A 23736-nucleotide genomic window follows, 5' to 3' on the forward strand; every position below is an offset into this window, starting at 1 on the left:
AGTAGACTTGCTTCTCTAAAATTACCTGAGCTTGTTAATCATTACTAACATGTTGTTAAACTTCCATTCTCTAATGTCATATCTCATGTCACATACACCAAAAATGGATGACACTGTATGAAATATATTTACAGAACATTTGTCTCCTGTCCTCTTGTTTTGGGAACTTCAGAGTCAGTCCTCTTCTATCCCTTGTATCAGTGACGTGCGGTGAGGTTCATGGCTGGTGAGGCACTGACTCCTCAAGAGTCAGATTTACGATTGTAAGAACTGAAAAAAGCATCTGATTTCACTATTCATCCAACAGCATGCAACTTCTGATAATGCTTCATATCCCATCAGCATTCCTCTTTCAATTACACTCACAAACCAACACAAACATATACACAGGAATATATTTGTCCTAGAAAGAACTATGGATAGAGCACCCATCTTGTTTTTTAAGCAATTCATCCATCCATCCATTCTCTATACACCGCTTTATCCTCACTAGGGTCACAGGGGGGGCTGGAGCCTATCCCAGCTGACTCGGGCGAAGGCAGGGGACACCCTGGACAGGTCACCAGTCTGTCGCAGGGCTACATATACAGACAAACAATCACACTCACATTCACACCTACAGACAATTTAGAGTAACCAATTATCTTAGCATATTTTTGGACTGTGGGAGGAAGCCAGAGTGCCCGGAGAAAACCCACGCATGCACAGGGAGAACATGCAAACTCCATGCAGAAAGATCCCAGGCCCAGGGAACCGGGGATCTTCTTGCTGCAAGGTTAAAGTGCTAACCACTATACCACTGTGCAGCCCTATGGCATATTCATATATACTGTAAACAAATTAAATTACAGAGACGTGTGCAGACCTACTGGCTTTAGCTTGGTGCCGACTTTGGATTGCCTCTGTTGAAGCCAGCACTGCAGCGACAAGGCACCTGCCAGCTTGCGTACGCCCCCTTGAGTTGAGGCAGAGTACTGCCTGCCTCACCTGCAGGAATAGTTCTCTCACACATACATAAAAGACATTACGCAGACTGCAGAAATTCATGGTGTATAATGAATATTTCTGTAAAGTTCATATTGACGATATGCTGAGGAACAGAAACGGGTACGCGTCATGCAGCCCGGTTTGTATTGGATCATGCAGTCAGACATGAGGCACAGTTCGCCCCTGCCTCACCCGGAGTTTCTGCCCTGGATTTGATCGGAAAAACTCAAATTCGGCAATTTTTACTCAATAAAATGTCAGAAATGTGTAGTCATACTGCAAATGCATTTTTAACACAGATCAATGGAAAATATTAATATTTATTTATGTACACTTTCTTTTTTTCATTTTTTGTCATGATGACAGGTGTGGCAGTGCCTCACCTGCCTCCCCTGACCGCACGTCACTGCCTTGTATGCTATTAAATCATCACCTTCTGGGCAATAAAGTGAAGAAATCTAACTTTTAAATCTAGCACAAGCACCTCTAGCACAAAAAGAAATCAAGTCAACAACATTTTTTATACACTCATTCAAACCTGAGCCCATTCACTCATCATTTTCCTGATGTTAGACATTAAGACATTTTCAAAATGAATGAATCCTTTGACATGCATTTATGATTGTATGCTGCTTTGTTTTCTACTGACCTGTTAAATTTGTACCTTCTTCTCGGTTGCTTGCACAAACTTGTTTTTGCCACAGGAGGGAGGCGTCCTGCACTTCTTTACCACAGGTGATCAGGTATCAGGCTGCTCTCATGACTTGTCATTTCTTAACACGTTTCATTGTCCTCATCTACACCCTTCAGAGAGGTTGATCAATGGCTAAGTTACCACTACTTTTCATCGTCTTTGTGGCTTTTACAGGTAAGAGTCTCACATTTAAGAGTGTTCAGTAGAACTTCTAGTGCAGTGCTGTGCATATATTTTTTGGTTTTTTTTGTCAGACTTTATTTTAATTAGGAAGAGCAGGAAAGCTGAAGAGTTTGAAAAGCATGAAGAGCACATTCTGTATGTTTTATTAGCAATAATTAGATTTAAATGTTGGAACTACTAAAAACTGCAACATAAGACAGCAGTTCTTTAGACAGTGAGTGAACCGAGGTTAGACGCCCCGTGAAGAACAATGTAACTTTTTAAAAAAGTATTTAGAATATCAATATAATACAAGAGGTATCCATGTAGACATTTATCGAGGGCAATGAAATCAGACTCCTACTAGGAAACAACTACTGGAAAACAAAACGTAAAATCAGAAGGAAGAAACGCCTCGATGTTCATTTTAATTGCTACAAATTTAATTATTCTTTAATGTCATTGTCAAATGTTAACCTTGTTCTTACTTCAACTGCACTGAGAGCCTACATAACAAATACAGACATGTATTCCCTTTCAACTTTATTTTTGTCAGTTAGTTTCTAATTGATGAGTGAAAATCAAATCTCAGCTGGAGATTGCAGATGAAATTGTTCAGAATAATTTAAATATTACAGTTGAAACCCGACAAAATGATCTAAAATCAATTTGACCTGATGACAATAAGATTAAAGCTAACATCCTGAAGACAGTCATATGAACAGGATAGCTAAGATAAAACATGTGGCTCCAGTAAAAAGAGACAGAACTTTAACATCAAACTCAAAAAAGACAAAAGTCAGTGAAATCAGGAAATGAACCAAAATAGAGAAGAGAAGTTTGATCAAAAGAAAAAAGGCTACAAGAGGAGATAAAGGCATATTAAAAATGTCAGGCCTTTGATTCTGATTTGAAATTGAAAATACTGAGACAGAATTTAATGTGGAACATGAAAATGTTTCAGAGCCTGGATACAAAAACTGAAAATACCTTCTTCAGGTGCATTTCTAAAATGTACAGTTGGTCTTTGTTTTATTTGTAGGTGATTTTTTATTTGTCTCTTTCAGGTCTAACTGAGGGTGTTGGTGTGTTGCCAGATGGTCCTCTGAATGCAGCTGTTGACGGGACGTTCCTGTTCTCTACATCACTGACTCCAACAGAAACACCATTTGCAGCTGTGAGCTGGCATCTTGGTGTAAAAAATATAATAACCTCACATGCTGGCTCAAACACAACTTCACCAGAGTATGAAGACAGGATAACCCTATTCCTATCTACTGGATCTCTGGAGCTCAGGAACCTGACTGATGCTGACAGTGGAGAGTACAACGTTAACATTGTACCATTTACTGGAGACGCTTTATCAGGACGCACCACACTGAACATATATGGTGAGCAAGTGTTGAGATCCACCTACAAATAATTACTTGTATCTCTTCAAAAATAATAAATCATCCATTTTCAAAAATCTAAAATAGTAACATAATTTTACATAATCTATACACAATTTATAATGAAGTTTATTGGGGACTTTATCTATTATTCTTTGTAAAATTATATTGTGTAAATTATGGGTGCAGTTATCCAGCCTCAGAAATGAAACATCTTACAAATTCTATATGAAAGAAGTATAAATAATTTCAGTTGACTCCCGATACCATTGTAACATATATTTATTTCTCCTAATATGACTTCTTTATGAGCTACAGTTCTATCTAAAAATACATGTAACAGATCTGTGATTTTATTACTGCTATTATCTGAAATAATGCAATATAACAGCCTTGAAGCAAACCCTACCCTTCCAGACTTCTGAAGTATGGTGTGAAAACAACTGAAAGTAAATTTAAAGTTTATTTTACATCAACCTTGTTGAGTCACATCAAGTGGAAACTGGAGAGTAAATACATGATGGTTGGACAGTAATTTAAATACTTTTGACCACTGTTGTACAATAGCTGTTTTCAGGATTTTATCTGCTGTTATTTTATTTATTTTATGCACCATTGCCATTCAACAATAAGTAGGTTCATACAAACATTTAGCTTTTTGAGGTAGAATTCCTTTCTTGTCATTTTAATGTTTTTCTGCCTGTTTGTTAGATGATGGAAAATGTAAAACCATGTTTTTTCATCCACAGAGCCAGTCTTCAATGTATCAGTACTTCCCAAAAGTGCAGACGTGGTTGAATTCACTTCTGTTAGTCTGTCCTGCTCCTCCTTTGGATCCTCCATTTCTTTCCTCTGGCTGAACGACACCTCTGAGGTTACAGCCAGTGACAGAGTTCATCTCATTGATGGAGGCTCCACTTTGACAATAGTCAACGTGACTCGCTATGACCAGCAACCATTCAGGTGTCATGTGTTAAATCCTGTCAGTAATGGCACCAGTGATCCTGTAAACATCATGGTCAGCTGTGAGTTTTTAATCTCTCTGTTCAGTATCTGACATCTGCATGCAAATTTCAGAAGTAGTTTAGATTATTCACAGACATTAGTGAAAACTTTAAAAACATGTTTTTCTACCTATTGGGATTCAGTTCCACACCATCAGATACTACATCATCCAAATCAGTTGCTGCTCACCATTTGATTTTTGTTTTTTTCAAATGATATTACATTGGAGTTTTTTTTTGTAGACTTGTTGCACAGTAATGTAGTCGTGTATACAGAACATGTTTCAGCATGAGACTTCACAGTGAGTCAAGCTGTATGTCAAATGCTGTTTAGCTTTTCAAGCTAATAACTTTGCTTCTTGTTGCTGTTTCCTCCATGTTCAGTTGGTCCAGAAAATACAAACTTAGTGCTATCACCACCAGAAGAATACTTTGCAGAAGGGTCAAACATCAGCCTGTCCTGCTCAGCTGTCTCCAGACCTGCTGCCCAGTTTAAGTGGTTTCTGAATGGAAACCTGCTCGCTGATACTGGGCCAGAGCTCACACTCACCAACATTCAACTGAGTCAGAGTGGAAACTACAGCTGTCAGGCATTTAACAGCAAAACACTGAGATATCAAACATCTCAGCCTTCAGCTATAACTGTACTGGGTGAGTTACAATAAAGGAGATTGTATTTATTTTACTGTTTCAAATATGTTCAGAACAGACCTCTGAGAAAAGGTGTAACAGATAGAGTATTGATGTATGATGAGTGGTGTGTCACTTGTGTATACGTCTGCAGAATGATCTGTACTGGTGTTTTTTCTCAGATCAGTGTCACCGACTATTAAAATATAATTTTAGTAAGAGAACCAAATCAAAAACATCAAATACCTTTGAATTTGCCATTAGATTGCTTAACTTTGCCTATAAAGTGATTAGAAAATGTCACATAAAAACAATCAGTATTTTTTATACCAGTAGTGAGTTTTGTTACTTGCATTTGGAAAGTGCTGTTCATGAACACAAGAATTATTCCTCGTATCATCAGTTCCCCTCAGCTCTATGGACCTTTTTGCTGGATTTATGCTCATTATTTTGGTTCACAACTGGACTCTTTTTGTTCACAATCAATGATCTAAATCTGTGATTTTGACCACGATAGACAGATATCAGCCTACAATCACTTGTACGCTACCTGCCCAGCTCCAAATATTTGTAGTGAGCTAATGAACACAAGGGAACATTTATCAACAAAAGAGACAGATGTAGTTTGCAAAATTTGGTGGAGACCAAAACAGAGCAAAAATGACAGTGTATGTTGGAAATATTCCTCAGTATTCAATTCAATTCAATTCAATTTTATTTATATAGTGTCAATTACAGTCAACTCGTCTCAAGACGCTTTACAGAACCCAAATGCCTGACCCCCAGAGCAAGCCCAAAGGCGACAGTGGCAAGGAAAAACACCCTTTTAACAGGGAAGAAACCTCGAGCAGAACCCGGCTCTATATAGGGGGGACCCATCTGCCTGCTGGCCGGGCGGGTTGAGAGGGACAGAAGAGGGCAAGGGGGAGGGATGGGAGAAGAGGGAGGGGTGGGAAAGCAAGGAAAACACAACACACATTTGGATACATGCATGACAGGATATGTGACACAGACAAAGTATAAGCTAACATTGAAAACTGACTCATAATTTACTCTTATGATGTACGGCTCTGACATTAAACATACTCCATATATAGCTAGCAGTAAAATTCAAACAGTATGTAAGTTAGCATAACAGTATAGTGAAGGCAATGCAGAGTTGACTGGTGGAAAAAGGGAGTTGGAAGCAGAGGGCTGGAGGAAGGTCAGCAGCAGCATCCCACAGTGGACATGGTGGAGACTGGACCAGCTGGTGGAACATCAACCGCAGATCTGAAGCATCCAGCTCTGGGACCAGGGACACTCGGAGAAATAGCACAGGGGGAAACAGAGTGAATGTACTGCAATAACGGTATACATATTAAATGTAAAGGTAGATAGAGAAGGGCTCAGTGCGTCAAGAAAAGTCCCCCAGCAGCCTAGGCCTATAGCAGCATGACTAGAGGCAGAACGAAGGGACGTCCAAGAGGGAGTCAGCTGTGCAAATGAAGACACAAGCCGAACCCCTGTGGGTCACCCAGTCAGCCCCAACTATAAGATTTGTCAAAAAGGAACGTTTTAAGCCTGGTCTTAAAAATAGAGAGGGTGTCTGCCTCCCGAACCCAAACTGGGAGCAGGTTCCACAGGAGAGGCGCCTGATAACTGAAGGCTCTGCCTCCCATTCTACTTTTAGAAATTCTAGGAACAACAAGTAAGCCTGCAGCTTGAGAGCGAAGAGTTCTACTAGGATAATAAGGTACTATCAGATCTTTAAGATATGATGGAGATTGGTTATTAAGAGCTTTATATGTCAGAAGAAGGATTTTAAATTCTATTCTGGATTTAACAGGAAGCCAGTGAAGAGAGGCAAGTATAGGGGAAATATGATCTCTTTTGCTAACTCCTGTCAGTACTCTCGCAGCAGCGTTTTGGATCAACTGTAGATGTTTGAGAGAACTATTTGGACAACCCGATAATAGGGAATTGCAATAGTCAAGCCTGGAAGTAACAAAAGCATGAACTAATTTTTCTGCATCACTCTGAGACAGAATGTTCCTGATTTTTACAATATTATGCAGGTGAAAAAAGGAAGTCCTACAGACTTGCTTTATGTGTGAGTTAAAGGACATGTCCTGGTCAAAAATAACTCCAAGATTCCTCACAGTAGTACTGGAGGCCAATGTGATGCCATCCAGAGTAACTATTTGCTTTGAAAGCGAGTTTCTAAGATGTTTGGGGCCAAATACAATGACTTCAGTTTTGTCTGAATTTAGCAGTAGGAAGTTAAAAGTCATCCAGGTTTTAATGTCCTTAAGACAATCTTGCAGTCTAGCTAACTGATCAGTTTCATCTGGCTTCATAGATAAATACAATTGTGTGTCATCTGCATAACAATGGAAGTTAATACAGTACAGTACAGTACAGTGTGTACTGGATGTGTAACCTAAATAGGCTCCTTATGCTAACAAATCTCCCAGCATAAGCAATGATTGTACTGTATATTAATGTTATGTTTACCTACACACTATTCTTAAGTTTTCTTTGTTCTTATTATTTCCCTTCAGTGCTGCAGTTACTTTTGTTCCAATTGTCATGTTTTTCATACAGAATCTTTTATTTTTTGCCTCACAGAGAAAATATCAGGTGCTTCTGTCAAACCATCAGTAACTCTGATCGTTGAGAGGACCTCTGTCAATTTAACCTGTGAGGCCTCTGGTTCCATTTGGACCAGGATGTGGAAGAAGAATGGCTCAGATCTGATCCTGACTGACAACATGATACTTTCAGACAATAACAGATTGTTGTCTTTTAACCCGGCAAATAGAAACGACAATGGAGAATATTTCTGTAATATCAGCAACCCTGTCAGCAGTGATGGAGCTAAATACGACTTGGTTGTTAACTGTAAGTAACAAGCTGTTCAGTTGAACCACAAGTGACAATGTATTACTGAATTATTATTAACTCCGAATTATAGAATTAAAGCTATTTATCTAAGATGTTATTCTTTATCAGTAACTGTTGTCTAGTCAGTGTACTGAGTAAAATTACATTATTTGTGTGGCTGTAAAATATTTTTTACAAATTTATGTTTTTCAGATGGAGCAGAGAAAGTTCAAATCAACAATCCAGGTTTGATAAATGTGAAAAGCACCTTAAAAATGATCTGTTCTGCTGAGTCCACACCATTTGCCAGTTACAGAAAAATAACAAAAAAAACATTTAAGAACACTTATTTGCCCTGTAGCAAAATGTCAGTGTCTCATTCCTCATACTAAATCAATGAATCAATCAATCAAGTTCCATCGCATTCAGTGTGGAGGTGATCATTTCTCTCTTCTAATCAGATCTGTTGCTTTCTGTATTTTGACTGTTGCCTGTTCCATGTGTAGCCATGGTATCAGTCCATCTATCGTTTTCATTCTCTGTCTGCCTCATCCTCTCCTCACAATAATTTTTCAGTTGTGACAATATATTCCAGGGTGTCTTTCCTTATGATGCGTCCAAAATATGTTGCTTGCCATTTTCTAATTTTGCTCAATAGTGTGTAATTTATGTTTAGTAATTTTAGATCTTCATTGCTTATTCTGTCCGTTTAAGATATACGCAGCATGTGTCTGTAAAACCACATCTCTGCTGCAGTGATTTTGTTTGAAATTTTATTATTTATGTTCCAAGACTCACGTCCGTACATCAGAACTGGTAGGATGTGACAGCCAGAGAGTCCTCATATGGATGCCAATTGTTATTTTCATATTTGTCAGTATGCTTTTTATTTTCATAAATGCACAAAATAAATAGGCAGCAAAATCTGGCCAACTAAGGAATCACACAAAGGGAAAATGCGATAAATATTTTTGAGAAGATGCAAGATTCTGTTTTTCAGGATTGAGCAATAAATAGATTTTGAATTTATATTTTCTCAGGTGAATCATCAGGTTGCTCTGGTGGCTGCATCATTGGAATAGTAATTGCATGTTGTGTCCTCATTGCTGGAGGATTCTACATTTATGAAAAGAAGTAAGTGGGAAACAGCTTTAAAATATAACCAAGCAAATGAAAAATCAAAGAAATGACCACAGCCTATAGTTAAACAGCAAAGGTTGACATATCTCAAAGGAGGACTAGCCAGGTAGCTACTTTTGCAAGTGTGGGAGTGTACAGTACATTCTGTGTGGTTCTAATTGTGACTTCACAAACAACTCCAAATCTTATCTGCTTTTTTGTCAATTTTACTGAAATCTATACAAAATTTTGTTGTTGCCATTTAAAATACTAAACTGATAAATCATATCTAGAGTTACAACTTTGTCATTACAGTAGTTATGAAAGTCAAAGTAAAAAATTTTATTGTTAATTTTAGACTTAGATTTTAATGCTCCGTTTCTCATATTTAGGACAAAAAGAAACCTCAGACACCTGTGACAGGTACGTATTCATACCCTGTACTTTGACTGTCATATAAATGCAGTGTCCTGTTTAAAGCAGTCACCTCCCTGGAAAGTTTTACCTTTGTGTTGCTTTTCAGCATTAAATCATGGTCAATTTTAATTTCTTTGTGTTTTTAAAACAAGAATTTACAAAATAAATCATTTTCTATCAATATGCAATCAGATTAGTGTTTTCAATGAATTAAAGTAGAAAATGCAAAATACATGATGCATAAACATCCTCCACCTTTAGGTAAATATTCATTAGGTGCACCTTTGGCAACAAATACAGCATTAAGCCTGTTTGGATAATTCCAAATCCAAATCAATTTTGCATATCTGAGCACTACAATTTTGCCTCATTCTTCTTAGTAAAACTACATAAACTCTGTCAGATTACACAGGGATTGTGAGTGAACAGCCCCTTTCCAGTCCATTCACCTTGTTGTCTTTAAGTAATTTATGTGTAGCTGTGGTTGAACACGATGCAATTCTCCTGCTGACTACATGAGGTTGTCCTCCAGGATTCCCTTGTATTTGCAGCACTAATTTTACCCTCTGCCTTTAGAAGCCCTGCAGGGCCTGTTGCCAAGAAGCATCCCTACATTATGATGTTGCCACCACCATGCTTCACAGTGGAGATGGCATGTTTGTGATGATGTGCAGTGTCTGGTGTCTGCTAAACATGATGTCTACTCTGATGACCGAAAAGCTTAATTTTGCTTTCATCTGACCAAACCTTCTACCAGTTGACCTTAGGGTCTTCCACATGTATTCTGGAGAGCTCTAGTTGAGATTTAAGCCTTCTAAAATTCTACAGTTTCATTGAGCAAATGCTTTTATCCAAAGTGACATACATCTGAGAGTAGATGCAACACAAGCAAAGATCTAGTCAGGAGAAAACAACCTGGATGAGTGCCATAGAACAAGTTCAAGTGTGATCACAGGACCGGTGTCTTCAGGCAATGCGGCTTTACTAGAATTTTTTTAAACTTTCTGTTAAGTGCAAAGGTGTTCAGTGAAGAGCTGGGTTTTTCATCGTTTTTTAAAGGCTGAGAGTGACTCTGCATTTACCAAGTAACTGCTATCTTCTATGTTCTAGATCTCACCTTGCTTTGTTTGGAGCTTGCTTCAGTCTCTGTATAAAAGCTTTTAGTGAAATTCCTGCTCACCTTTCAGATTTTCAGCCAGGTAACAATAGAGGGAACGACATCTGTTGTTCTCTATGGGGATGCTATTGCAAACACTGTGGGGTTGGAATGGATCAGCTTACACCGTGGAAAAGGACACGACTTGTGGGGCGCAAAGGGGATATATTCTGTATATTTTGTTATGAAACTCAGAGATTGTAAACCAGGAAGTGTTCTGCGCAAACAAAGTCTGACTGCTCCCTGACAACAAGTCCTAACCAAACTCAAAAACCGAAGTTCCAAAAACACTTCCCAACTAACTGCTATCTCCTATGTTCTAGATCTCCGCTTGCTTGCTTTATAAGAGCTTTTACTAAGAGTGGCTTTCTCTTTGCAACTCTCCCATAATGCTTTAACTGAAAAAGAACCAGCTGCAGTTGTTCTATTCACAGTCTGTCCAAACTTAGTCACTGAAGCTTGTAACTCTTTCACAAGAGTCATGAGTACTCGGTTCTTAACTCTGGCCCAGCAAAGAGTTGGTGCCTGAAAAGCACCAGTTTTTGGAGCCTGGAGCCGGTGCTTAGTTGGTGTAAACGCAAAGAACTGGTGCTAAGTCAAGCACTGGAACAAGCTTGGTCTAAAAGGTTCCTTGGCGGCCTCCCTCACTAGCCTGTGTCTGGCACGGTAACCCAGTTTTAGACAATGGCTTGCTTGAAGCAGATTGATGCACGTGCCATATTCCTTCCTTTTCTTAATGATAGAACTCCACTGCATGGGATATTCAAGGGATTTGGGGGAAAAAATGACTCATCCTTTGACTTATGCCTCTCAGTAACCTTTTCACAGAGTTGCTTGGAGTGTTGTTTTCTCTTCATGGTGTAGTAATAGTCAGGGGTAATGACACAACAGTGACCTTCCAGATTTAGGTTTTATGTGATTCCCATTTTACTGACTGTGTTACCTCAAGCACCATTTCTCGGGCACTTATATAATCTACTATATAGTACTGTTGCCATCACTTGTTTGATTTTGGAATAATGTACCAAAAAGTCAAAAAAAAGTGTCAGATTAAACTGACCATGATTCAATATTGAAAAATACGTTTGACAGGCAAAACTTCCAAGTTTGGAGAATTCTTTGTGTGGACACTGGAAACAGATTAATAATGATGCAGAAAAAGTGAAGGATCACTATTGTACACTGACAGTCAATAGAAACTTTGAGACCATATTTTTCAACATAATTTTTATTTTGAAGCCTGAAACTGGATTTTCTTCATATGAATCATTTGTTTAGCATATTGGCATACAGAAACAAAACTCTAAAGTTCCAAGAATGATTTCAAAATAAAGAATTTCACAAAAGAAAACGGCACCTGCCAAACACAAAGTCACAACAGTCAATACCGAGTATGGCCTCCATTTGCTTCGATGCAGGCAGCAATCCGTCGGCGCATGCTTTGGACCAGGCTTCTGATTGTGGGTTGGGAACAGCCCATACGCCTGGCTACATCACTGTAGCTCAAACCGGCCTCCACCATACCCAGTGCCCGGAGACGTTGCTCATGTGATAGACGCGGCATGATGCTGTTCACTGGACTAACAATGGTGGCCTTTTTTGGGCCTTTATATAGGCCTTCAAAACCCATTCTCAAATTGTGCAGATACTCACTGAGTATTGCTTGGTGTGTATTTGGTTCACTTTTACAAAGTGACCAACCCATGTGCAATGAATCATGACAAAATGACAACTCATCATTATCTCAACTACCAGGGCACTAGATCATCAGTAAATCCACAATGAATAATTACAACCCCCCTACAAGTAGAATTCTGCGTACATTTCTACCTCAAAGTTTCTATTGACTGTCAGTATACATACTGAATTATCAAACATACAATAACAACTCTATTTTCTCCTAGAACAAGACTTTTATGCAAACACTATTGTGATGAATGAAAATCCAAAATAAACACAGTGATCATCTTTCCTTTTAAAGGTAAGTTTTGTCTGCTGACCACCAATCACAGTATCCAGTTCATCCCCTCAGCTTCTCTTTACTTCAATACATTCACTTGTCTTGTCTTTATTTTGTCCTGCAGATAATCAAGAAATACCGTATAAACATTTGTGAAGGTTTTTACCCACACAATGAAAATATGCCAGTGATTCTTCTTCACACACAGAAATGAGCATTTGTGCAGTCTGCCTTGATTCTCCTGTTCTTCATCTTCATTATCTCCAACTACAACATTGTAAATAACAGAACATTTCTAAGTTTGGATAAGATTTCATAACAGGATATATCCAAATTAAAAAAATGTTATGTTTAGACACTTTTAACCTGCACCTTAAAATATTAATGTTTTTCTTCCTCATGTGGTTTAACAGAAGCTCAGAATGTTGAAGTTGCTGCTGTTTTAATACAACTGTATGATTGTTTGCTTGAATTGATTCCTCTGACTTTTTATTTCCTTCAGAATGAAAACCAACAGCGTAGAAATGTCAATGGTTTAATAAAGTTGTGACTCCATAGTTTATATCAAATTATCAAGCTTCTGGTATTGCTGTTCTGTTGCAGCTGCATTGATATGACAAATAAATGTTCATTTTTGGCTGTAAAAAGTCTGAACATTTTTTTAAGAAATTCTCTCTATCCACACAAAACTTTCATGCCAAAAGTGTGCTGCCAACATGCGATGTATCTTTGGTAGTGCTGGCAGCTAGAAGTCACTGAGCATTGACTGCTGAGTAGGATATCCTCCTGGATTTTTATTTCTCCCTGAGGTTAATATAGTAAAACAACAGCAGGCTATGTCATGATTACACTTTTAAGTGCTTTTAATATTTAATGTTAACATTATGGAAGAAGTAAAAATGAAATCCACGTAGCTCTACTGTTCGTTAACTAATTTGTTTAACATCAGGCTGCGTAGTGGATCAGTGGTTAGCACTGTCACCTCACAGTTGAATATCCCGGTTTGTATCCGGGCCTGGAGTTTGCATGTTCTCCCTGAACATGTGTAGGTTTTCTCCAGGTACTCCAGGTTCCTGCCACAGTCCAAAAACATGCTGAGGTTAATTGGTGACTTTAAATTTAGAATGATGTGATAGACTGGTGACCTGTCCAGGGTGATCCCATGACTGTGACTCTAATGAGGATTAAGTGTATAGCTAATGGGTAGATGTTAAACAAATCAAATACTGAAACTTTGATTTTATCAGTGTTCAGACTCTTAATTCAATCTTTTTAGAAGTGCAATTATCTGTTATTGAGTGTAGATTCATCGGAGAAAATGTAATTTTCATTCATTTAAAATCAAATCTATAATGTAATTCAGTGTACAAAACAATGAAGGACTGAATAAATTCTGAAGAGGCTCTATGTGCATAAGGTACTGCATGACATGTTATGGGTTAACAGTAATGGAGTGACTGTCAGATCCCTAAAAAGGTGTGTTACGCTTTGGGATGAAATGAGGTCATTTACCTTCATTAACTGTAAGCAAGTAGCTTCATGATCCACTGACTTCTCCTCTAGCGCCACCATGAGGTTGAAAGGATGGAAAACTCTCACTGACTCCTATGTGATCTGTGCTCTCAAATGTTGGGAGAAAAACAGAAATGGTGAATGTCTCTAACCTGCTACCACATCTGTAAAATACACAGTATGAGCAGCTTCTGTACTCCCCAAACTACATGTTATATGAGCTCTGTTTCTCAGTGTTATGTTGATGGTTGTAAATGGAAAAGACAGAGTAATGTTTTTATTTTTCTCCTGGTCTACTCCCACCAGTGGTTCTTTGTCTATGGTGATCTCCACAGTCCTGATCATGATGGGACACATGGTGGTCCAAAGATTGACTTTTGTCTGTGGAAACAGATGTTATATCACAGTCTCACCCATTCTGGTAAAATATGATTGAATTTATTTTAGATCATCTCTCTGTGTGCACCATTGTTATCTCCTCAGATATCATGCTCATATGAAATAAAACTGTCAATGAGAAATGACAAAAGCTTTTGACCCCACAGTATTTTCAGTCATATACTAACAGCTATTTCAGTGGTTTTCCCCTGTTATTTTAAATTAAACCATTTCTAATTGCTGCATTCCTCCCTAAGAGAACAAGTACAGCTTGTCCCCATGTTGCTGCTCTCATGACAGTTAACATATTCAGCTTTAATTAATCAATGTTGACACCGTTTGATCTTCCAGGTGTTGTATAACAGACCTGACATACTCTGTTCTAGTGTCATCCAGCCTTCAAAAGTATGAAAAAGTGCTTAACTTTCTTCAACAGTGACTGAAACCTGATAAATTCTGATAATTTTTTAAACTTTGAAAAACTTTCCATCAGATGTGTTGATGAGCACTTACATTATATTCTACTTTGCATTTTCTATTGTCAGGTTTCTATTGTGAGGTAGTTAAAAAGCTCCTCGGTGGCAAGGCGCCAGGTGTGGACGAGATTCGCCCTGAGATGCTGAAGGCTCTGGACATTGTTGGACTGTCTTGGTTGACACGTCTATGCAATGTCGCGTAGGCATCGGGTACAGTACCTGGGGAGTGGCAGACCGGGGTGGTGGTCCCTATTTTTAAAAAGGGGGATCGGAGAGTGTGTGCCAACTACCGCGGTATCACACTTCTCAGCCTCCCCGGGAAAGTTTACTCTTGGGTGCTGGAAGGGAGGATCCGACCGATAGTCGAACCTCGGATTCAGGAGGAGCAATGCGGATTCCGTCCCGGTCGTGGAACAGCAGACCAGCTCTTTACCCTTGCGGAGCTGCTGAGGGGGTCATGGGAGTATGACCTGCCAGTCTACATGTGCTTTGTAGATCTGGAGAAGGCCTACGACCGTGTCCCCCGAGGGGCTTTGTGGGGGGCACTGCGGGAGTATGGGGTCCGAGGCTCGTTGTTACGGGCCGTTCGGTCCCTGTACAACCAAAGTGAGAGCTGTGTCCGCATACTCGGCATTAAGTCAGACACGTTTCCGGTGGGTGTTGGACTCCGCCAGGGCTGCCCCTTGTCTCCAATCCTGTTTGTGGTTTTCATGGACAGGATTTCAAGGCGCAGTCGTGGTGGGGAGGGTTTTCGGTTTGGGAGCCTCAGGATCGCTTCGCTGCTTTTTGCAGATGATGTGGTTTTGTTGGCATCCTCAGACCGTGACCTCCGGCACGCACTGGAGCGGTTTGCAGCCGAGTGTGAAGCGGCAGGGATGCGGATCAGCACCTCCAAGTCCGAGGCCATGGTTCTCTGCCGGAAACCGGTGGAGTGTTTCCTCCGAGTTGGGGGGGGAGTTGCTTCCCCAAGCGAAGGAGTTTAAGTATCTCGGGATCTTGTTCACGAGTGATGGGAAAATGGAGCGGGAGATGGACAGGCGGATTGGTGCGGCGTCAGCAGTAATGCGGGCGTTGTACCGAACCGTCGTGGTGAAGAGGGAGCTGATCCGTAAGGCGAAACTCTCGATTTACCAGTCCATCTACGTTCCAACCCTCACCTATGGTCATGAGCTTTGGGTAGTGACCGAAAGAACAAGATCGCGGATACAAGCGGCCGAAATGAGCTTCCTCCGTAGGGTGGCTGGGCTCAGCCTTAGAGATAGGGTGAGGAGCTCAGACATCCGGAGGGAGCTCAGAGTAGAGCCGCTGCTCCTTCGCATCGAAAGGAGCCAGTTGAGGTGGTTTGGCCACCTGATTCGGATGCCTCCGGGGAGACTTCCTCTGGAGGTTTTCCGAGCACGTCCGTCTGGGAGGAGACCCCGGGGTAGACCCAGAACTCGCTGGAGAGATTATATATCTCGTCTGGCCTGGGAACGCCTCGGGATCCCCAGGAAGAGCTGGAAAGTGTCGCTGGGGGGAGGGACGTTTGGAACGACCTGCTTCGCCTGCTGCCCCCACGACCCGGCCCCGGATAAGCGGAGGAAAATGGATGGATGGATGGATTTCTATTGTCCACAAGAGTGCGCTCATGTGTTGCATAAAACATTACCTTGTGAAACCAGCTTTTTAGTTAGGCGGATAAGACCGAAATTTGGGATCGATAGTTCACTTTTTCAGGAAAGCACCAAATTTGGTACAGCCATAGTATATGACCATACAATTGATTTAAGAGGAGTACCCCAAAAATCTAAGCCGCCATCTTGAATTCAAATATGGCCGCCTTGCTAAACCTATTTATGTAATATAGCCCTTAATACGGCAGATATAAAGTTACTTTCAAGATCTACCCCCATTGTTTAAGGGTCTGAGGATTCAATAAAGCCATTTATGACAGTGTTGTATATAACAGCCAGCAGGGGCTTAGATTTAGCAACTAAGTGGGAATTATTGAACTTAATATCAATGTGGGGATGGCATAGTAGTGCAAAGTAAGAAGGTTCTGGGTTTTACACATTACAAACAGTTGTACACTGACATTATTCCAGTAGAATACAATTCAGTTTTTAAGTTTTTATCTGCTGTGCAGTCACACAAAAACCTGGAGTCACTCAACTAATCTTCTAAGGACTATAAACTGGCTTACAATAGTACTGTTATTAGATGCATGTAGCTGTACTGTACCTGTAGTGGCTATGTCCTGTACTTAGCCCTACTGGTTGTGGATGGTGGCTATATGACAGTTTTGACATGCACTCAACTAAAAATAAAAATAAACATACGGATTCTTCATAAGAGTCAAAAAAATCCCAGTTCTTTATTATCGCTTTTCAACCCATGGCTTAAACTTGGTCATAAACAAAATAAAACACAAAGAAAGTCGTGTACAGTTGAAAACTGTGTGCCTCTGACTGTTTCTAACACCTTAACCAAACAGAGACATTCACCATTTCTGTTTTTCTCCCAACATTGGAGAGCACAGATCAAATAGGAGTCAGTGAGAGTTTTCCATCCATCCAACCTCATGGTGGAGCTAGAGGAGAAGTCAGTGGATCATGAAGCTACTTGCTTACAGTTAATGAGGGTAAATGACCTCATTTAATCCCAAAGTGTAACACATTTGTTTGTGATCTGGCAGTCACTCCTGAATTACTGTGAACTCATAAAATGTCATACATTACCTTAAGCCCTTATGCACATAGAGACACTTTAGAATATATTTAGTCTTTCATTGTTTTTTTTACACTTAATTATACTATAGATTTGATTTTAAATGAATGAAATTTACATTTTCTCCTATCAATCTGTACTCATTAACGCAAAATGGCACTTCTAAAAAGATTGCATCACATGCAGCACACTTTTGGCATGGACGCTTTGTGTGGATTAAGAGAGTGTCTGTCAAATTTTCAGACTTTTTACAGTAAAAAAAAAAAAAAGAACATTTATTTGTCATATCAATGCAGCTGCAACAGAACAGCAATACCAGAAGCTTGATAATTTGATATAAACTATGGAGTCACAACTTTATTCAACCATTAACATTTCCACACTGTTGGTTTTCATTCTGAAGTGAATAAATAAAATGCCAGAGGTATCAATTCAAACAAACAATCATAAGCTACACACATACAGTTGTATTAAAACAGTAGCAACTTCAACATTCTGAGCTTCTGTTAAACCACATGAGGAAGAAAAACATTAATATTTTAAGGTGCAGGTTAAAAGAGTCTAAACATAGCATTTTTTATTTAGATATATCCTGTTAAAAATCTTATCTCAACTCAAAAATGTTGTTATTTACAATGTTGTGGTTGGCGATAATGAAGATGAAGAACAGGAGAATCAAGGCAGACTGCACAAATGCACATTTCTGTGTGTGAAGAAGAATCACTGGCATATTTTCATTGTTTGGGTAAAAACTTCACAAACATTTTTAATTCTTGATCATCTGCAGGACAAAATAAAGACAAGTGAATGGATTGAAGTAAAGAGAAGCTGAGGGGATGAACTGGATACTGTGATTGGTGGTCAGTAGCCAAAACTTACCTTTAAAAGGAAAGATTATCACTGTGTTTATTTAGTATTTTCATACATCTCAATAGTGTTCTCATAAATATTTTCTTGTCCTAGGAGAAAATAGAGTTGTTATTGTGTATCTGATAATCCAGTATTTACAATCATGATTCTTCACTTTTTCTGCATCACTATTAATCTGTTTCCAGTGTCTACACAAAGTATTCTCCAAACTTGGAAGTTTTCCCTGTCAAATTTATTTTTCAACATTGAATGATGGTCAGTTTAATCTTGGTCAGCTTTTTGACTTTATGGTACATTATTTCAGGCTATTGAGAGGCATAAGTCAGGGGATGATTCGATATTTTTCCGCCAAATCCCTTGAATATGTCATGGCCGCAGCCACAGCTCCCAGATAGTAGCAGTACTCTCCCCCTCCCTTCCTGTGTCTTAATTGGCAGCTGCAGATGGAGCAGGAGGCGGCAGGTGTACCACATCTGTAATCAGCTGACTGGAGCGAGAAGGTGGGACTGGTTCAACCATTCACTTTCCGGGCCAGAAAAGCAGACCTCATTCATCACTCATTGCCAGACCGTTGTCGTGGTTTCTGACCTCCATGATGTGAAGGTGAAGAAGAAACGTCCGTTGACACTGACTTGCTTAATAATAAGTTTATTATAAGGAAGAACAGCATCAGTGAGACAGAGACTGCCTGGAAGGATTCAGCCAATATGAAAACCTACTAGAATGACAGGATGCACTCGCTTGTAAAGCCTTTGGTCACGTATGAAGTCATAACATATGGTTTCTATTAAAGCCCAGGTAGAAAACAAAGGTTCCCTTCAACCAACCCCCCAGACATAGAGGCTCCAAAGAGCCCCATCGATCTACCTCCTGGACATAGGGACCCCTATCTAAACACCGCATTAGATAACAAGAGGAAAACACATTCCATTCTACTAACTTATTAAGTAACACATGTCTCAGGTCAGCTACTACACTGTGAACAAGTAACTGTTAGTGTGCTCTCTGTTCAGTTCAGCTTCCTGTGCCTACTGCCTCAGTTAACTCATTTTGTGCTCCCTTTACCAGCCTGGACTTCCACCTTCTCAAATCTCTCTCTGTCAACCCCTCTCAAGCCTCAGCTATCCGTTGCCACTCCGGATCCTTCCCTGTTCCAAACAATTCACGGTCCACCTGGTTCTGGTCGCCACAGACCACTTCACGCCGTCTCCTGCTCCAGCCCACGCCACACCACTGTCCACCTCTGCACCTGCTGACGACTTCCCCCAGTTCTCCACTCGGTTTCCTGTCAGTTAAGTTCCCCAATCATGAGCCAGGCTGGTTGTCTTTAGAGTATTGTTGATTTGGATTATTGTGCCTGCTTCTGCGTACCTTGTAGAGTTTTGTATAGTCATGCTGCTTAGTACAGCTCCTGTTTACTCTGTACTTCTGGTTTAGCATTTTTATTAGTATCTTCTTGCAAGGAGACCTAGGGTAGTTTAGCTGTCCCGTTTAACGGAGCATCTGGGATTCTCATTACAGTATATATAGCGTAAATTCCTAACGTAGAGTTACCTTCCTGTACATTTTTGTATTCTAGCTCTCCTGCCTAGGTAGCACCTTCCGTGGGTTAGCCCTCTTACTCTCATTAAAGTTGTGTAGTCTTTTTGGTGGCCCATTAGTGAGTTTTGTTTATTATTCATGTTTAGCCATGCTCTGTTTTGGCAGTACGCCATTTCTGTAAAAACCTTGTAGTTTCCCCGCCTGCCCGTTCAAGGATTTCGTTCCTTGGTACAGTCTAGTTATCTCTTGTTACAGCCGTCACTTCCATTTGCAGTTCTCGATTGAGATTTGTTGTCCACTTGTAAATTTTGTAAGTAAACTGTCTTTGAGTGTATTGTCTCTCATTCCCTGAGCCTCCTTGTGAAACCGTAACAGAATATCCCTTAGAGTGCAGTTCCATCCTTAAGAAAAGGAAGGAGTATGGCACATGCATCAATCTGCTTCAAGCAGACAATTGTCTAAAACTGGGTTACCATGCCAGAAAGAGGCTAGTGAGGGAGGCCACAAAGACACAATGAGTCTTGAGAAGGATTTGCAAGCTTCAGATACTAAATGTGGAGAAACTGTGTACAACTGCAATCAGGCTTTGTTTACACAGAACACTTCCTGGTTTCAATTTGAGTTTCAAAAAGATATACAGAATATATCCCCTTTGTGTCCCACAAGTTGTGTCCTTTTCCACAGTGTAAGTTGATCTGTTTCAACCTCTAGAACATAGAAGTTAGTTGGTAAATGCAGTCCATCTCAGTCCTTAAAAGATGAAAAACCCAGCTTTTCACTGAACACCTTTACACTTTACAGTTTATTAAAAAAAAAAACATCCTACTAAGTCTGCACTGCCTATAGACTCCACGGTCCTATGATCACTCTTGAATTTGTTTTATTGCACTCATGCGGGTTATTTTCTACTGACTAGATCCTTGCTTAAGTTGAATCAACTCTCAGATGTACGCTGTTTTGGATAAGAGTGTCTGCTAATGAAACTATAGAATTTAAAAAAAAATATATATTCTCATCAAAAAATCCAAATTGAAACTGACCATGATTCAGTGTTGAAAAGAAACACAAAGGGAAAACTTGCAAAGGAGGTGACTGCTTTTTAACAGGACACTGCATTTATATGACAGTCAAAGTACAGGGTAGTATGAATACGTACCTGTCACAGGTGTCTGAGATTTCTTTTTTGTCCTAAATATGAGAAATGAAATGTTAAAATCTGACTCCAAAATGATTTTACTTTCAGTTTTATACCTCTACTGTAATGACAAAGTTGTAACACTAGATATGATTTATCAGTTTTGTATTTTAAATGGCAACAACAAAATTTTGTATAGATTTCAGTGTCATTGACAAAAAACAGATAAGATTTAGATTTGGTTGTGAAGTCACAATTAAAACCATACAGAATGTACTGTACACTCCCACACTTTCCAAAGGAGCCATTTGGCAAGTCCTTCTTTGAGATGTCAACCTTTGCTGTCTAACACTGCAAATAGGTTGTTTCCATTTCTTTGATTATTCATTTTCTTGGTTATATTTTGAAGTTATTTCCCACTTACTTCTTTACATAAATGTAGAATCCTCCGCCAACAGCTCCAGCAATGAGGACACAACATGCAATTACTATTCCAGCGATGCAGCCAGCAGAGCAAACTGATGATTGTTCTGGGAAAATATAAATTCAAAAAATATTTATTGCTCAATTTTTAAAAAGAGAATCTTGTATCTTCTATAAGTAGGCGACTGTAATATGAGAAACCATCAGCAGAGATCCTTCAGTGCAGACAAAAACTTCAGTGGCACATCATGCATCCATACTGAGGGCCGTAACACCTCTTAACTCCATCTTAACGAGTACGGTGTGAGCTGATGGCCAAGATGGCAGCTGTTCCTGACTCAATTGACTGCATCCATGTGTAATGTCATGGTATGTGTCGAGGCAAAAAGTAACGCTAACACCGACATGACATGCTTTGCTTAGTATGAAGACTCACTATAACATGAATGTCAAAGCTCAAAACTGAAGCTTTAAGGGTGCATGAATATCATGGGAGATAAAGATGATGCTCATTTAGGTTTGAAACTCACCCCTGATGGAGAGGTTAATTGGACTGCTGATATCACTACTGACAGGGTTAAACACCTGACCTGTAAATGGTCCCTGGTCATAGCGGGTCACATTGTCTATAGTCAGAGTGGAGCCTCCATCATTGATCTGAACTCAGTCATTTTCTGGAATATTTTCATTTTCGTTCAGTCAGAGGAAAGATAGCAAGGTTCCAGAGGAGGTACAGAAGAGACTGACAGAAAGAATTTTTAAAAAAAAACAGAATTTATCTCCTTTGTGTCCCACTGTTGAACTCAACCAGGTCTCCTCGAGTCACCACAATGTTGGTTACATGTTGTAAGTAACAAACATTGTGTTTTTTTTACTTGCTGCCAACATAAGAAAAAAAATACTTTTCAGTATTTGTGTGGGATAATCATTAATTGTTAGGGGCATGACAGAGTAATTAGAATCCATGAATAATTTTCCCGTTATGATGTGTCTGTTTACAGGAAGACAATACATGCATTACTGCAGCTGTCTGGCCCACAACATACATTATGTTGTGATTCCCAAATTTGCATTTAGTAATGATCATGCAGTTGTTTTTTTATGCTTTTTACTGTAAAATTAATCTTAGTTCAAATTGTGATGGCAACTTTGTGACCAATCACTGCATGCAGTATGAGATGCAGGTGGTCATATCCATATCTTGGACCAGACACGTATTGAATTGATGTTAATGTTTTGCTTTTTTAATGAATTGAAATAGTGATTTACACAATAAAGATAATATTGTTTACAATGTATGCATCAACTGATTGTCCCCAAATTTCATGGACACTTTAGAAAGGCCCTTTTTATGTCCTCAACCCTTTTTCTTGTATTTTTATTTTTTCTTTGGTGAGAGGCCTTGGTGAGCTCGGTGAACATCGACATCAGACGTATCTTTTGCCAATTAAGGCAATTTTCCACAAATGCTTATTGCAATTTTTTAAATAAAAATTTTTTTTTTTTCATTTGCTAAGTATTATAAATATAAGAATAAATCATGTTTTTTTAAAACTTTGTTCACACTTACCCAGTACAGATATAGCTTTAGGCTCAGATGTTTCATTTCTCATGGTTTTATTATTGAAGGTCTGACAGCTGTAGTTTCCAGCATTGCTCATCTGAATGTTTGTCAAGATGAGCTCTGGCTCTGGGTGAGGCAGACTTTCTCCATTTAGAAACCACAGAAACTGGGCAGGAGGTCTAGACTCAGCTGAGCAGAACAATCTGACGTCTGACCCTTCTGCAAAGTATTCTTCTGATGGTGTTAGCAGTATGTTTGTGTTTTCTGGGCCAACTGAACATGGAGGAAACAGCAAAATAAAGCAAAGTTATTAACTTGAAAAGATAAATTGCATATGACATACAGCTTGGACTTCACTGTGGAGTCTCATGTTGAAACTGCTTGGTATATACGACTACATTACTGTGCAACAAGTCTACAAAAACCTACAATGTAATATCATTTTAAAAACAAAGACTGAGCAGCATCTGATGGTGTGGAACTGAATCCCAATAGGTAGAAAAACATGTTTTGTAAAGTTTTCTCTAACCTCTGTGAATAATCTAAACTATCTCTGAAGTTTGCATGCAGATGTCAGATACTGAACAGAAAGATTAAAAACTCACAGCTGACCATGATGTTTACAGGCTCACTGGCGCCATTACTGACAGGATTTAACACACGACACCTGAATGGTTGCTGGTCATATCGAGTCACGTTGACTATTGTCAAAGTGGAGCCTCTATCAGTGAGATGAACTCTGTCA

The 23736-nt window shown here is 39.4% G+C and overlaps 1 protein-coding gene across 1 annotated transcript; it reads left to right on the forward strand.

The window, feature by feature from the left end:
- The first annotated feature begins 1711 nt into the window (after window positions 1-1711).
- Window positions 1712-19669, forward strand: LOC127536363 (hepatocyte cell adhesion molecule-like). Its single transcript, XM_051956392.1, has 4 exons — window positions 1712-1855; window positions 2911-3234; window positions 3984-4259; window positions 19341-19669. The coding sequence occupies exons 1-4, from the start codon at window positions 1810-1812 to the stop codon at window positions 19667-19669; spliced, it is 975 nt and encodes a 324-aa protein (XP_051812352.1). The 5' UTR covers window positions 1712-1809.
- Window positions 19670-23736: the final 4067 nt, after the last annotated feature.

This window comes from Acanthochromis polyacanthus, chromosome 12 (assembly GCF_021347895.1).
Source record: "Acanthochromis polyacanthus isolate Apoly-LR-REF ecotype Palm Island chromosome 12, KAUST_Apoly_ChrSc, whole genome shotgun sequence".
NCBI lineage: Eukaryota > Metazoa > Chordata > Actinopteri > Pomacentridae > Acanthochromis > Acanthochromis polyacanthus.